This window comes from Mandrillus leucophaeus, unplaced genomic scaffold (assembly GCF_000951045.1).
Source record: "Mandrillus leucophaeus isolate KB7577 unplaced genomic scaffold, Mleu.le_1.0 Scaffold5, whole genome shotgun sequence".
In the NCBI taxonomy this organism is placed as follows: domain Eukaryota; kingdom Metazoa; phylum Chordata; class Mammalia; order Primates; family Cercopithecidae; genus Mandrillus; species Mandrillus leucophaeus.
The window spans coordinates 14,142,888-14,155,883 of record NW_012105364.1 but is presented as its reverse complement, the minus strand read 5'-3'; the positions used below and the strand labels follow the sequence as shown (position 1 = coordinate 14,155,883).

At 37.2% G+C, this 12,996-nt stretch overlaps 1 protein-coding gene across 1 annotated transcript in view; it reads right to left on the bottom strand.

Moving 5' to 3' along the window:
* Positions 1 to 7,530: 7,530 nt before the first annotated feature.
* FAM3C (family with sequence similarity 3, member C) overlaps positions 7,531 to 12,996 on the bottom strand; it is a 52,726-nt gene continuing 47,260 nt past the window's right edge. The window contains exons 10-11 of the mRNA XM_011995972.1: positions 9,795 to 9,921; positions 7,531 to 9,204 (exon numbers count right to left, since the gene is read on the bottom strand). Of these exons, the coding sequence (XP_011851362.1) occupies positions 9,115 to 9,204; positions 9,795 to 9,921 (217 nt within the window). The 3' untranslated portion in view covers positions 7,531 to 9,114. The remainder of the gene's footprint in view (positions 9,205 to 9,794; positions 9,922 to 12,996) is intronic.

Below are 12,996 nucleotides of genomic sequence, written 5' to 3'. Positions count from 1 at the left end.
TCCATTGAATAGAATAATCTGAAAATAGACACTCTCTCCTGCCTGTTTTTTCAAAGTAAATCTATTTTATCTTCTTTGAACATAATCACCCATTTTAACAAAACAGAAGACTGTAGTGTCTATTAACAACTAATTTCTTCTATTAATTAGAAAACCTTTCATAATTACCTTATCAACTGACTGTGAGAATCAGGCAGCCTCTAATTTACAAACACTTGATTACTGTTCAGCCATTCCTTTAAAACAGTGATGCTAATTCTGGCACCTCTCTCTGGGATGCCTAAGCAAAAACTCCTCCTAACTCCAAACCTGTATCTTTGGGTTCTTCTTTTCTTCTCACCTTTGGTATCACCATGGAAGCCATCCTTATATTTCTCACCTGTCTTTTTCATTTTCTTTTTGTTAGACAGTCTCATTCTGTTACACAGGCTGGAGTGCAGTGGCCTGATCTCGGCTCACTGCAACATCTGCCTTCTGGGTTCAAACAATTCTCCCGCTTCAGCCTCCCAAGTAGCTGGGATTACAGGCATGTGCCACCATGACTAGCTCATTTTTGTATTTTTAGTAGAAACGGAGTTTCACCATGTTGGCCAGGCTGTTCTGAAACTCTTGACCTCAAGTGATCTACCCACCCTGGCCTCCCAAAGTGTTGGGATTACAGGTGTGAGCTACCGTGCCCGGCCATCACCTGTCTTATTGGCTGACAGCCTACTCTTAGCCCATTTCCATCCCACTCCCAGTTATGGTAGAGGTAGCACCATGGTGCTCCTGGGAACACAATTCTTGGACCCAGAGTCTCCTATCTAGTCTAAACCACATTGCCTGCATTCACTAGGGCCCCTTATGTTGCAAGTAATGGAAAACTCAACCCAGACTGATTTAAACATTAAATGTGTTGACTCAGTAACTAAAAACTCCAAATTTGTGACTGGTTCAGGGGAAGCTTGATCCATAAGCTCACACCATGTTCCCTGGGCTCAGGTCTCTCTATCTCTTTAGGCTGGCTACTAGCCAAGTCTTCTAATTCAGGGTCTACGCAGTGCTGTGTCCCAACCTCTTCCAAACTCTCCCAGCATCTCCCGACTCTCTACTTTTCTTAGCAACATGTCTGCCATGCTTCCAGACCTCACATTCTCCTACCTATCACTCATTCTAAGGAAAGAGGGGTCCCATCCTCAAGAAAGAGAGGTTCTTTCCTGGTTTGCTCACACAGATGGAAAGAAAACCTTTTCCTTCTCAGAGGGTTCAGCAAAGGTCTTCTGAGTCTCAATGGTTCTAATTGATTAAATGTGCCTCTCTGAAAAAATCACCATGACCATTGGGAGTTTTGGGTAAGCCATAGCTACACTGATCCATCTTAAGGCCATCATGACCCTGGAAGTGGAAGTGGGATTCCCCGGAACTAAAATTACACAGTGTGAGAATAGAGAGGGGAGTGGTTTTCCTAAAGGAAACCAGGGTGTTATGTTACAGTAAGGAGTTCCTGGGTGCTGGGCAGCGACGACATTATATGTCTTAGTACTAGTGAGTTGTTTAGGAGACAGTTTTTGGTATCACATGGAGCTCACCCCAGACAAAGCAAGCCCTAAGCACTGGGGATTATGTATGTGGGTACGAAGTGCTTTGATTTGTTGAAATACCTTGCATAATGTTAAAGGGCGAAGGGAGCTGCTCCAGTGGATTATTTTTCAATTTAGGATTTCAACTTCTTTGTAAATTTGGAACTGCCTAATAAAGGCAATAGTAAGAGGCAATGATTCATCCTGAAATGAAGTCAAGAAAAACATATTAAACGATATTATCTGTAACATCTGGATTAGGAAGTTGAATAATTTTCCTGATAACAGTACTTTACACAACATTAACACCACATTAATTCTCTTTAATATAAACAACTGCATTATTTCTTTATTCACAATTTGGATGACAGTCATTTTGTTCTGTATTTTAAGAGACTATGATAGTTATATTAAAAATAACAATAAAATTTTAATTATACACATTAGATGCTGTGACCTTATGTTTTGGCAGCTTTAAAACCATGTGATATGCACAGTAAGGATTTTAAAACACACTTTAATTTTCTCCAGGACTGTTAGTACTAATATGATATTTGTTTGTACTTAGTTTAAAAGGTGGAAACAGCAAAGCTTCTCATCAAAATATTTATTTCTACGCAATTTGGTGAGTTGCTCATCCTTTTTGCATCACCTCCCAAAGGTCATCAAAGATTGAGAAATTCAACTCACTATTTAGAGGCAGGTAGTGACCTGGAACACTGATTACCTTGGGTGATTTGAGGGAAGAAAACTTTGAATCCTATCTCCAGAAACCTCAAATACTCCTCAAGACAAGCCCTTCTTAAAGAAAGTTGGCTGTCTCCTTTTTTAAATTAATTTAAATTTTACTATAGACCAGATGTGATAAATCATGACATTTCTTGGGGGCAAGATGATGATGACACATGGCATGGCATGACAAGGAACATAGTGATACACCAGGAAAGGACTCATTTACTTTGAAAGAGTAAATAATATTAGCAAATACTTCCATAGCACTTAGTATATACCCGTATTAGTCTAAGTAAAAAATATATAGAGAGATACATATAAAAATTCAATCTTCACAACAACCTTTTAAAGTAGGTACATTATTGTGGTTTTCATTTTACAGCCGAGGAAACTGAGACACACAGTAAGTTCCCAGCCCAAGGTCACACAAAATGATCTGGCTTCAATGTCTGTGCCCTTAACCACCACACTGTTATTGCGCTTCTCACAGTATCAAAATTGTCAGACTGTGTTTATAAACATATGCCATTTAAAGAGTTTAGGGGATTTACGAATGTAATGAAAGTTACAGGATGTTCTTCATGGTTTGGTTATATAAACTTGGTTGAAAAGTGGGGAGCGAAGTGATGGGAGAGCTGAGATCTTAGAATTTACTATGAAATAAAATTAAAATACACTGCCTCTTGATTACTAAGCCCAAAGTGACTTACGCTGACTTCTATTTTAGATTGCAGTGTGGTTAACAGTTGGATTGTGCAAGAATCTAACAACCATTCCAAAAGAAAATAACTAGGGGGAAAGATCAAACTAATTTAGTGTGACATAAAATAAATACATCCTTTTTATTGTTGTGCTTACAGCCAAATGTTACATAAGGTGTTATTTTTAAAAGATGGATTAAAATTTACTATTTGTAATGGTTTACATTCATATCCAAAGGAAAACCACTAGAGGTGGTTTGCACCAGATTAAAACCTTTTGAAACAAAATCATACTAGCAAAAGTGGCCTCTCTTGTAAAGTAATAAAGGAGAATCAAGTCAACACAAACTAAAGTTTCATGTGTGACTTTATAATTCGCAGAGTAAGTAAAAGCATCTGATTCGTGTATGTGAATTGGAAAGGCACAAAGGGCAGTGGCTGAGGGCTGCCTTTTTCCCTGTCACATGGCCATTCAGAACCATCACGGTAACTCTACTCCACAGAGGCCAAGAAGCCTTTCCTTCTACATTTTAGTAACCACCTGACACCCATGATCATGGCCCACATTTACTTGGCCCTGTTTAACCAAGAAGAAAGGGCAGATCCTTGTTGCCCCTAATTACTCTATGGTGAGAGAAATATCACCAAATATACTAGTACATTTAAATACACCTCAAATTCTCTGGAAACCAATGAAAGGTGTAGATATACAAAATGGAAATCAATAACCACCTATGTATTGCAAGTACATAATCTTTACTTTCTCTTAGTCCTATCCACTGTCATTGTTTTATCTCAAACTCCCTGGCAAACAAGGCTCTATGCAAGACAAGAAATAGCACAGGACACAATAGCAAAATGGGAAACCTGCAGAAGTGAATGGGATAAATCCTCTCTAACATGTCCCCTACTTCATGGGTACAGGAACTTTGCAAACTGAAAGATACATTTCAGTTCTCAGTGTGAGAAATTATTTCCTTCATTGGCTTAAAGTTGTTTTGCTTTCCCCAAATGCCCAATTCATCATTTTTTGAGAAACTATATTTTAAAATGTAGGAATGATTTCAAAATTTCACTTGCCACAATTCCTGTGACTGTGCCTATATCCAACACACCCAGTGCTTTAAAACCACAGGGAACCTAATCCAGACTATTTCCATAACTTTAACACCCTTTTGTAAGGTCTTAACAGTTCCACAAGAATTAGCTGTCAATCTCATTCTTGGTCAAAAGTTTCAGATTTCCATAGAAGTGTAGGGATGAGCTCACTTACCTTAAATCTTAAGTCCTTTCCCTAAGGGAGAACAGGAAGTCATTTGGGGCAGGCTGCACTCCCCAGGTAAGGAGGAGGCAGGACTTAAGGCCCAGTTCTTGCTCATTCCTTACACTAAAGGAAATCCTCACCAATTGATTCTCCCACTTCTACCCACTGAAAACCACAACTCTCAGGGAATACTGCCTTCTCCACTCACTAACCCAACATATTTCTAACCATAGCCCAACCATCATTTGCTTTTAAATCTCTCCTCTTCTCAGAGCTTGGACTCACAATGCATTCTCCTTGGGATTCCTTTCTGTTCTTGCCAAATAGAGCACATAATACTTCTGTAACCAGCCTTCCAAAAAACAGAGCACACACAAGCTAAGTAGTTTTTGGAGTTGAAATTTAAAATAATTTGAGATTTCCATGTTAATACCAACATCTGTAAATAATAAAAAAAAGAAAATGCAAAATTCATGTGAAGTCTTACAATCAGAGAACTTCACAGGCTCACACTGGGCTTTTTTGCTAAAAGACAAGATTCCCAAGGGTGAGCATTAGTCTCCTCTGCTTTGAGGGATATACTTACGGAAAACAGAGCAATTCTTTTCAACAGGTAGATGTCCAAATCGGCCATCTTATTCCATGGGTGATATAGGAGGCTACAGTTTGGTGGGGAAGTCACTGGCCTCACTGTTGAGTTTGTTCTGCGTCAGAGAGGGCCAGCTGAGCCCCAGCATCTTCCCCACTGTGATCAGATGCCACCCTGCCCTGCAGCGGGAATTGGGGTGGTGAGGTCATTAGGAGCAGGGATCAAGGTCTGCACTCTCTAGTGAGGCTCATCAACCAGCTGCTGCCACAAGAAGAGGTCAGCAAGGGCTCCCAGCCTCTTTGGCTTAAGTCACATACTTTCCCCTAAAGGCCAGACCAGCAATCAAGTAGAACCATTCAAAATGCTAGCTACCTGAAGATACAGCAAAATACATGGAGATAAACTAACTATTTAAAATGCTAGCTACCTGGAGATACACAAAAGCCTGAATTCTACCTATGAAGGGGAGTTGGTGTCAATGTGTAATAAGTGAAAAGGCAGGCAGAATATGAAGTTAGAGGTTTGGAGGTCAAGGAGAAACTCAGGTGAAGAGATGAATGAATCCTCTCCCATGATCTTACTGCTCAAGTCATCTAATGGCTCCCTTCTGGCTATGATGGGACTGGAAAGCTAGAGAGGCTGACTTGTTACATCGTCTTTTGGGCTAAGATGCCTGGAAGACACATGGTTAATAACAGCAATACCAGCAGTTGCACTGAATGAGTACTTTGTGCCAGGCACTTTGGTAGGCACCACAAACATTCTGGTATTATCCCTGTTTTACAGGTGGACACTGACTTCCTCAAAGTCCTCAAGTAGTTCACAGTGGAAGAGACGAATGTTCAGGCAAGTCTGCACTCTTAACCACTATGCCACACTGTCTTCCCCACTACAGAATTCTCTCCTTTTTAAAGGTTTTTCAGCCCTTTTTCTCTTTGGCTATCAAGTGAAGGAAATATGGGCAGACTATATGAAACATTATGAGCTTGCAGGTTGTTGTCAATTTTCCCTGACTAAAGGAAGTATCTTTTATCAATTTAGCTTCAGATTGTTCTTTTAATATTAAATGCACCCCAGTGGTTGGCACAACTGATGCAGAGCTGAACAGTGAGGTTAGTAATGGCAACAAGTTGCACCGGTGAACTAGTTGTACTGCGAAGATGTCTTCCCCATGCTAACTTTGCTTATAAACTGCCATGGGACAAGCCCAAGAGAAACATCTCTTCCGTCTTTAACCTGAGAACTTCCCAGTCCCTTTTCCTTTCTGACCACTCATAGAAGAGATATCTAACTGTTCCAAGTGTTTCCCCAGTATAGCTTCCCTCAAGGTGTCTGCTCCCTCACTGGCCTGGAGGAAGGTTCTGATGGCAGAAGAGCCTCTTAGATTCCCTGGAGGGCTTTTACCATGCTGCCTGAACCATCCTTTGATGCTCTCTTCATGCTCTCTAGCAACAAATGACTGACACTCCCTCTCGAAGCCTGCTTACTTTTCACTCCATCTAGCCTTTGACTGGAAACTCAAAAAAAAAGGATCACAATAAGGAGCAAGCAGAGAAAAGCTTAAATTGAGAGAGTTTTGAGGGAAATAGAAATTAACTAGTTATAGCATATGATCATCAAAAATCAAGTATGTGGTAGAAAAATCATTCTGAAGAGAGAATCCTTTTGAAGAATGCAAAGGTGCAATCTGTTGCTCTATAGCTCTAGATTTACATGGATTTATTGCTGTACAAGAGGTTGAAATAATTGAAGAGGTTTAAATGGCAAATCTTCTCCCTAATCAACACAAGCAATTTCTCTCATATTCCTTTGAAAAAGTATTCTAAATGAATTTCCACTTTTAATTGCTCTACTAACTGAATACGGCACATTTTGCATTCAATTAAGGGACAGTTTGTTGACCAAACTGAAATTGTAACTTTGTTGGTCAGGTTATTTATAATTTATGTAAATTATTTTTAAAGTATAAAGAGCAATACAGGCTAAATGAACTCAGCTTTGATCTGTCATAAAATTATAAAACAGCTGATTCACTTAAAAATAAGTCAAATATAGAAAGAACAATGATAAATTTCACATTAATCCAATTAAATTCAGGAATATAAAGACTCTGGTTCAATTTTTCTTTAATTTCCCAAATACCACTTATTTTCCTGCTGTCTCTGTTCAATTTTAACATTCATATTACAATACACTTATTCTGGGACAGCATCGGATTACAAATAAAAAATATGCATTGATAAGCCCATAAGCACCATTTCAAAACTATGTCAATGTTAATTTAACAAAGAAAATTCTTAACATTAAATGAGCACTGTTTCATGTCTAAAACCGATTTTAAAGAGGTATCTGAAAATGTAGTATAAAGTTATTGCTTTCAAGTTAAGTTGGCACAATCTATACAAGATTGAACTGAGACAAAAGGAAACCACATCAGTTACATAACCAATCTTTGTCTTCTTTTGACATTTTATGTATCTGGAAAATCTATCCTTTTACAGTCTTAATAAAAGGGCTTTCCCTGCCATCTACTTAACTTCTTACATGTCAAGATACATTTGGATATTACTATTTTTAACCACAGCAACAATTTTTTTCCAAGTTAGTATAATAAATACTTGAAAAACCTTGTGTTTTTGTGAAGTTCCGTAGGTGTATTACTTTGCTAGATAATACAAAAAAAAATTCACAAAGCAAAACCAAGAGTATTTATTTTCATTATTTTTTAAAAAGTGACATTTATTTCACAATCCCTAGAACTGTAAAATAACTATTCTTTTAATTTACAGAATTGAGAGAAGTATTTTAAATGTCAAAATACACATGCTGAATGTGATTTAGCATATAAGCACCAAAAATCCCAAAAGTATACAAAAATTGTTTAAACATATAAGGTGCATTTATTCATGAATTACATTCAGTTTGAAGGAAGAAACAGTACTCCAAAGTTCATCAATATTTAAGAAATTATCTGAATAGCTTCCAACTTGGTTTACAGCTAAATAACAGATACTGCTTTTAGGATTTTTTATACAATCCATCTAAAATTTAGGTTCGAAATTTAAGTGTTGCCTTACATTATGAATGGCAGTTTGATCACTAAATTTATGTTCCAGTTTGAGATATTTCATACACAACATATATTTAATGCCCTGAAAACGTCTGCTTAAAAACTGAGTTAGTGAACATCTGAAAGTAACAAAAAAGATAGATCTTCTATATTTTTATGTAGAATTGGGTATAAAGTCATTTGGGGTCAAACACAATTATTTTTTAAATGTTATCAGTCCACCCAGTAATAAGAACTTTTGTAAATATGCCACTATAGCTTCGGGCAATAACTGCTATTATGAAGTTAGATAAACACAGGATTAATTTCTTGGTTTACAAATCAAAATTATTGTGATATTAAAGCATGCCTCCTTCCAAACCACTTGGTCAATGCTGATAACAATTAAGAAAAACATATGCTAGTATTGCTCTAAATATACTGACTTAGCTGTCCTGAATGACCTAATTAGGTTGGGGAGGGGACTTGGCCTGGTTCTCCAGTTCTGTAAAACTGCCACCTCCAGCCTCACTCTAAATAGCTTATACAAAATCAAGTTATTCCAATAGCTAACACAAATCCAGCAAGCTGTGGTCCTAAATGCCATCTACATTTATATATTTACTTTTTACTGTGTACATTAAGAATTTTGTTGTGCTTTTCACATATCCAATGTGTGTTTTCATATTAAACATTCCTCAGTTTCTTGGGAAGGAAAGAAAAAGATCATGAAAAGAGGTACATCAGGAGAGTCGGACTGTAAAGTAACATTACACACACAACTAGCCAAATCTCTTTTTAATTTAAAAGATAATGTCATCACAAGGCAATATATAGAGGTATAAAAGAAAATAAAGTATCCACCCTAAAATCCATGTTATTCCATGATATTTTCACAGCAACTAGTATATATATCAATATATTTTTCACGATCTGTTCAGTTACACATTGGGTATGCTTTTAGAATTTAAAATATGTATTACCACAGCAGTCTAAACATTGTACTTTTAGGGAAATGTGCAGAGACATGGTTCAGTGATTTGATCATTGTGATGACTATTTACAATGCTATCTATTTACGTTAGCAATAAATAATCCTGATATCAAAAGAGACAATACTCATGCACACACCAAGATGGCTGCATGCTCTTAAAATATTTACACACAGCTCTCCCATTAATAGTGAAAGTGCGCTTTCTTCAATTCTCTCCACGTTTCCATTAGTCTTGCTTCTGGGGGATGCATCCTTCCATTTCTACAACTTCAGGCCATCCTTCATATTTGTTTGTATCCTTATTGTTCTTTATGTGCTATTGGAACACAGTAATAATACACAGTTTAACAAACCTTTGTAAACTGCTGATTTGCAGTAACATTTTACACATTCTCATTTCAGTAATACTCATGTCAACAATGAGTTCATATAAATTACTGGTGAAGATATTAAATGAGTGACCCTCAGGCTGTATCACATACATGGCAGAGCTTCAAATAACAGCTGAAAGAATACATTGCAGATGCTTTTAAAGGATTATTTGCTAGTCAAAAACTAACACATACATCCTGCTAAGTTCTAAAATATTTCCAAACTTAACTGATTCTAAAATCCAAAGCTCAATTACAATCCTTAATAATTAAAGCTTCCTAAAAGGCTTAAGATAGGTAATCCTACTCCAACGCATTGTCCTGTAGGAAAAAATATTCCCGTGCAGAATTTTTAAGTTTTGAATTTAAAAGTACGATGGTTACTTCAAATAACTGATTACCAAGAATTTATGACAAATATATGATCATATTTACTATCTGCTTTATCTGATTTTCAAATAGCTGGGATGGGAATATGTACCGTAAGGTTTCATAGAATTTGTTTTTGTTAATTCTGAGAGTCTAAGACACTAACCTGTTCAAAAGGGCTTTTTGTCTTAATGCCCTTCCCACCACAGAAGACCCAGTTGTCTCTAAAACCAAGATTAGTAATAGATGTGCTCCCCAATTCAGCAATGAGCCGCCGTGCCTCATCATTGAGTCTTGAAGAGGGAGAGAAAGAATACAACAATAAACAGAGGGTACTGTAAGCTAATACTGATTCACTGGGATATTAACACAAAACATGAGACAAAATGAGACTTTAAATAACAGAACATTTTGGAAAATAACTTTTTTTTCACAGAGTAACATTTCTACCAGTTGAATTCTTTAGTGACAAAAGACATGAAATCCAACAATTAATTTTAAGTTTATTCTATTAGAAAGTACCTGTTAGGTTTTTATTTCACAACAACAATTCACCTTCATTTAACTTTTTAAATTATACTCATCAAATAAATAAGGGATATCACAGTTAGTAGATGTCTACTCAGGCTAATCCAAGGTCTTAAGCAATCAATATTTTTATAAAATTAATAATCTTTTTGAATCTCCACTAAACCCTCTGTAAATTACATTTGACCAGAATAAAGGTAAATGCTGACAAAAATCTATATGTTTCTAACACTACGTTTTATTTAAAACAAAATGAATTTTGAGAACAGGGATATAAATTGTACTTCAGTGATAACTGCCAAGTGGTTACTTAATAAAAATGAAAATATTAACCACACAGCAGCTAAATGTCTACTAGCAGGAGGGGCAGTGACAAAAGTCAACCACTAGGGTAACTACTAATTGAGAGATGTCACTAAAAAATTTTGTGTAAGTGATCATCCTAATGTTCAATGATTTTCTTTCCTTTATCTCTAAGGAGAAAAGAAACTCAGTAGATAAATGCTAGCTAGAGAGCTTAAAAAAAAAGAAGAAGAAGAAGAAATTAACTAAGGGCCACCTGTACACCTATTTGGCACTGAGTCCTATATACTGCGCAAAAGACAGCTCTAATAAGTCACTCAGAGAGGTCTGTTCTGCTAAAACCTGAGGCAAGGCAAGTTTTATATTTTCAAACGGCAGGAAAGTCAGTGAGGAAGGTACTTATTCATTCTACAGTGTTCTTTCAAACATCTCATGCTAGTATCAGTTAGCTCCTTTAATATCTTAGTGAAAGAAACACTACATAGAACAGTTCTCATTTAACTAAAGAAAAAGGGATACTCATGGTTTCTTAAAAAAAGCTTCATAAAACAGGAAAGAACTACATATATCATTAAACTTTCGTGATTGATGTGAGCCACATCCGTGGGGTCTGTGGAGCTGTTTTGGCCACGGCCTGGGCACTGCTGTCTACCTGGAGGAAGTTCATTAGAACCAACAAGAAAATAAGCCATAGCCTGTGGAGTATTTAGCCTTTCAGATTCACTTCCTATATAAAGTGGTACATTTATAGCCAAGTGAACTAAAAAGAAGTGAAATGACTGTGCAGAAGAACCAATCTCAGCCTCTGTGAAGATTGTGAGGACTTCACATGAAATCTGTGCATATGCGCTGGCTTTCCCTCCACAGTTCCTCTGCAGCTGTTTCCTGTGCCCATCCTTACATGAATTATCCATCACTTTTCACTTGTTTGCTCACTTGATAAGCAACCTTTGTGCTAGAGGGAAATGCCACAAAATTGTCACCTGAACCTTGTTTTCTTGTTTCCAAATGCTACTGGGATGCCATGGATCTAAAAGACTGTCAAATTCCACTTGTGTAGTTTATCCAAATGTTCTATTTCTAATTATCTTACAGAAGTCCACACTTGCATCATCAGCACTAGCGATGAGTTTTGCTGCTGTAACAAGAATAAATAGTATTGAAATGTGCAGAGCACAGGCAGTAGGCTCAGTGGTCAGCTAAGTGGGCTGCCTCCTGCAGAGAGGCTTTGGGGTTCCATTCACATTTACATCGCAAAAAAATTATAACCGATATCTCGCAGGCCTTTAGGGTGGCTCATAAACAGCTGAAATAATGAATGTGAAGTTCACAAATGTTAAGAGATTGCTTTATACAGGAAAAACTCCCTGCAAAGTAGGAGGTTATCCAAATGCAGGTCTAGCCCCCTGCCAAAAGTAAAATCTTATCCAAGAATTTTGCAACAACTAAGAAATATGTTGAAGGGCAGTCAGGCATTCTGATTTTTGTACTCCTGAATTTCAGAAGTGACCATTATGATCTGTATAAATAAACCAAGCTGACTTACAATCAAGCCAGAGATCTAGGAGAAACTTAAAGACTGAGCTTTATGTTTTAACTCCATTAATCTTTTTCCTTGCTTTTCCATTAGAAGATAATGAGATCCTGTGAAGATACACATTAACAGAGCAGGCCTGAGCTTAGAAAGGCCTACTGGCAAGACTGACCCCTGCCTGGCATCTGGCCACTTGGATTTGGGGAGGGCTCCTATCATTTTCAAAACTGTTAAGAATGGTTCACTGTGTCTAAAGTGTGGGCAAAAACAATGCAATTTATGCTGAACACTTGTTTTCTCTCTGAGAGTCTGGTATTTTGAACAGGTTAGGCAGAGGGTGCCTACATGACCAGCCCTTAATGAAATCCCTGGGCACTGAGTCCCTAATAAGCTTCCTTGCAGGCAACACTTGCCGTGTGTTGTCCTAACTGGTTGTTGGAAGAAGCAAGCATGTCCTGTTTGACTCCACTTAGGAGAAGGCTCCTTTTTTCCCCCCTAAACTTTGTCCCATGAACCTTTTCCCTTTGCTGATTTTGCTTTGTGTATTTTTGCTTTAACAAATCACAGCCATGAGACCTACTGGAGAACTCTCAAAACTGGGGGTGATTTGGGGGACGTCTAACACATAGCCCTGTGTATATCTAATTAGAGTTTTACAACAAGATGATTTTGTCAATGACTTCGAACACTTTCTGATCTGCCTATATAGAATTTGGTGGATAATTTTATTATTATTTTTAGATATCTTCTATTTAAGTAAAAAAACTTTTACATTTCAAAAGTTTAAAATCATGTAACATAGCCAGTGTTTAATTGAATAGACAGGAAATGTCAAAATGCCCCTTTTTAAAAAAAGTCAGGGCAGCAAATATATTTTTATATAGCATAAAGGCTGGAGATACAAGCTTTTTATTCCACATGGGAGCACCCTGAGTTTGAGAATGGTATCAGGTTTTGCTAGAAGACAATCTAACGCTGCCCAGAGGCAATCTAAACTAGAAAG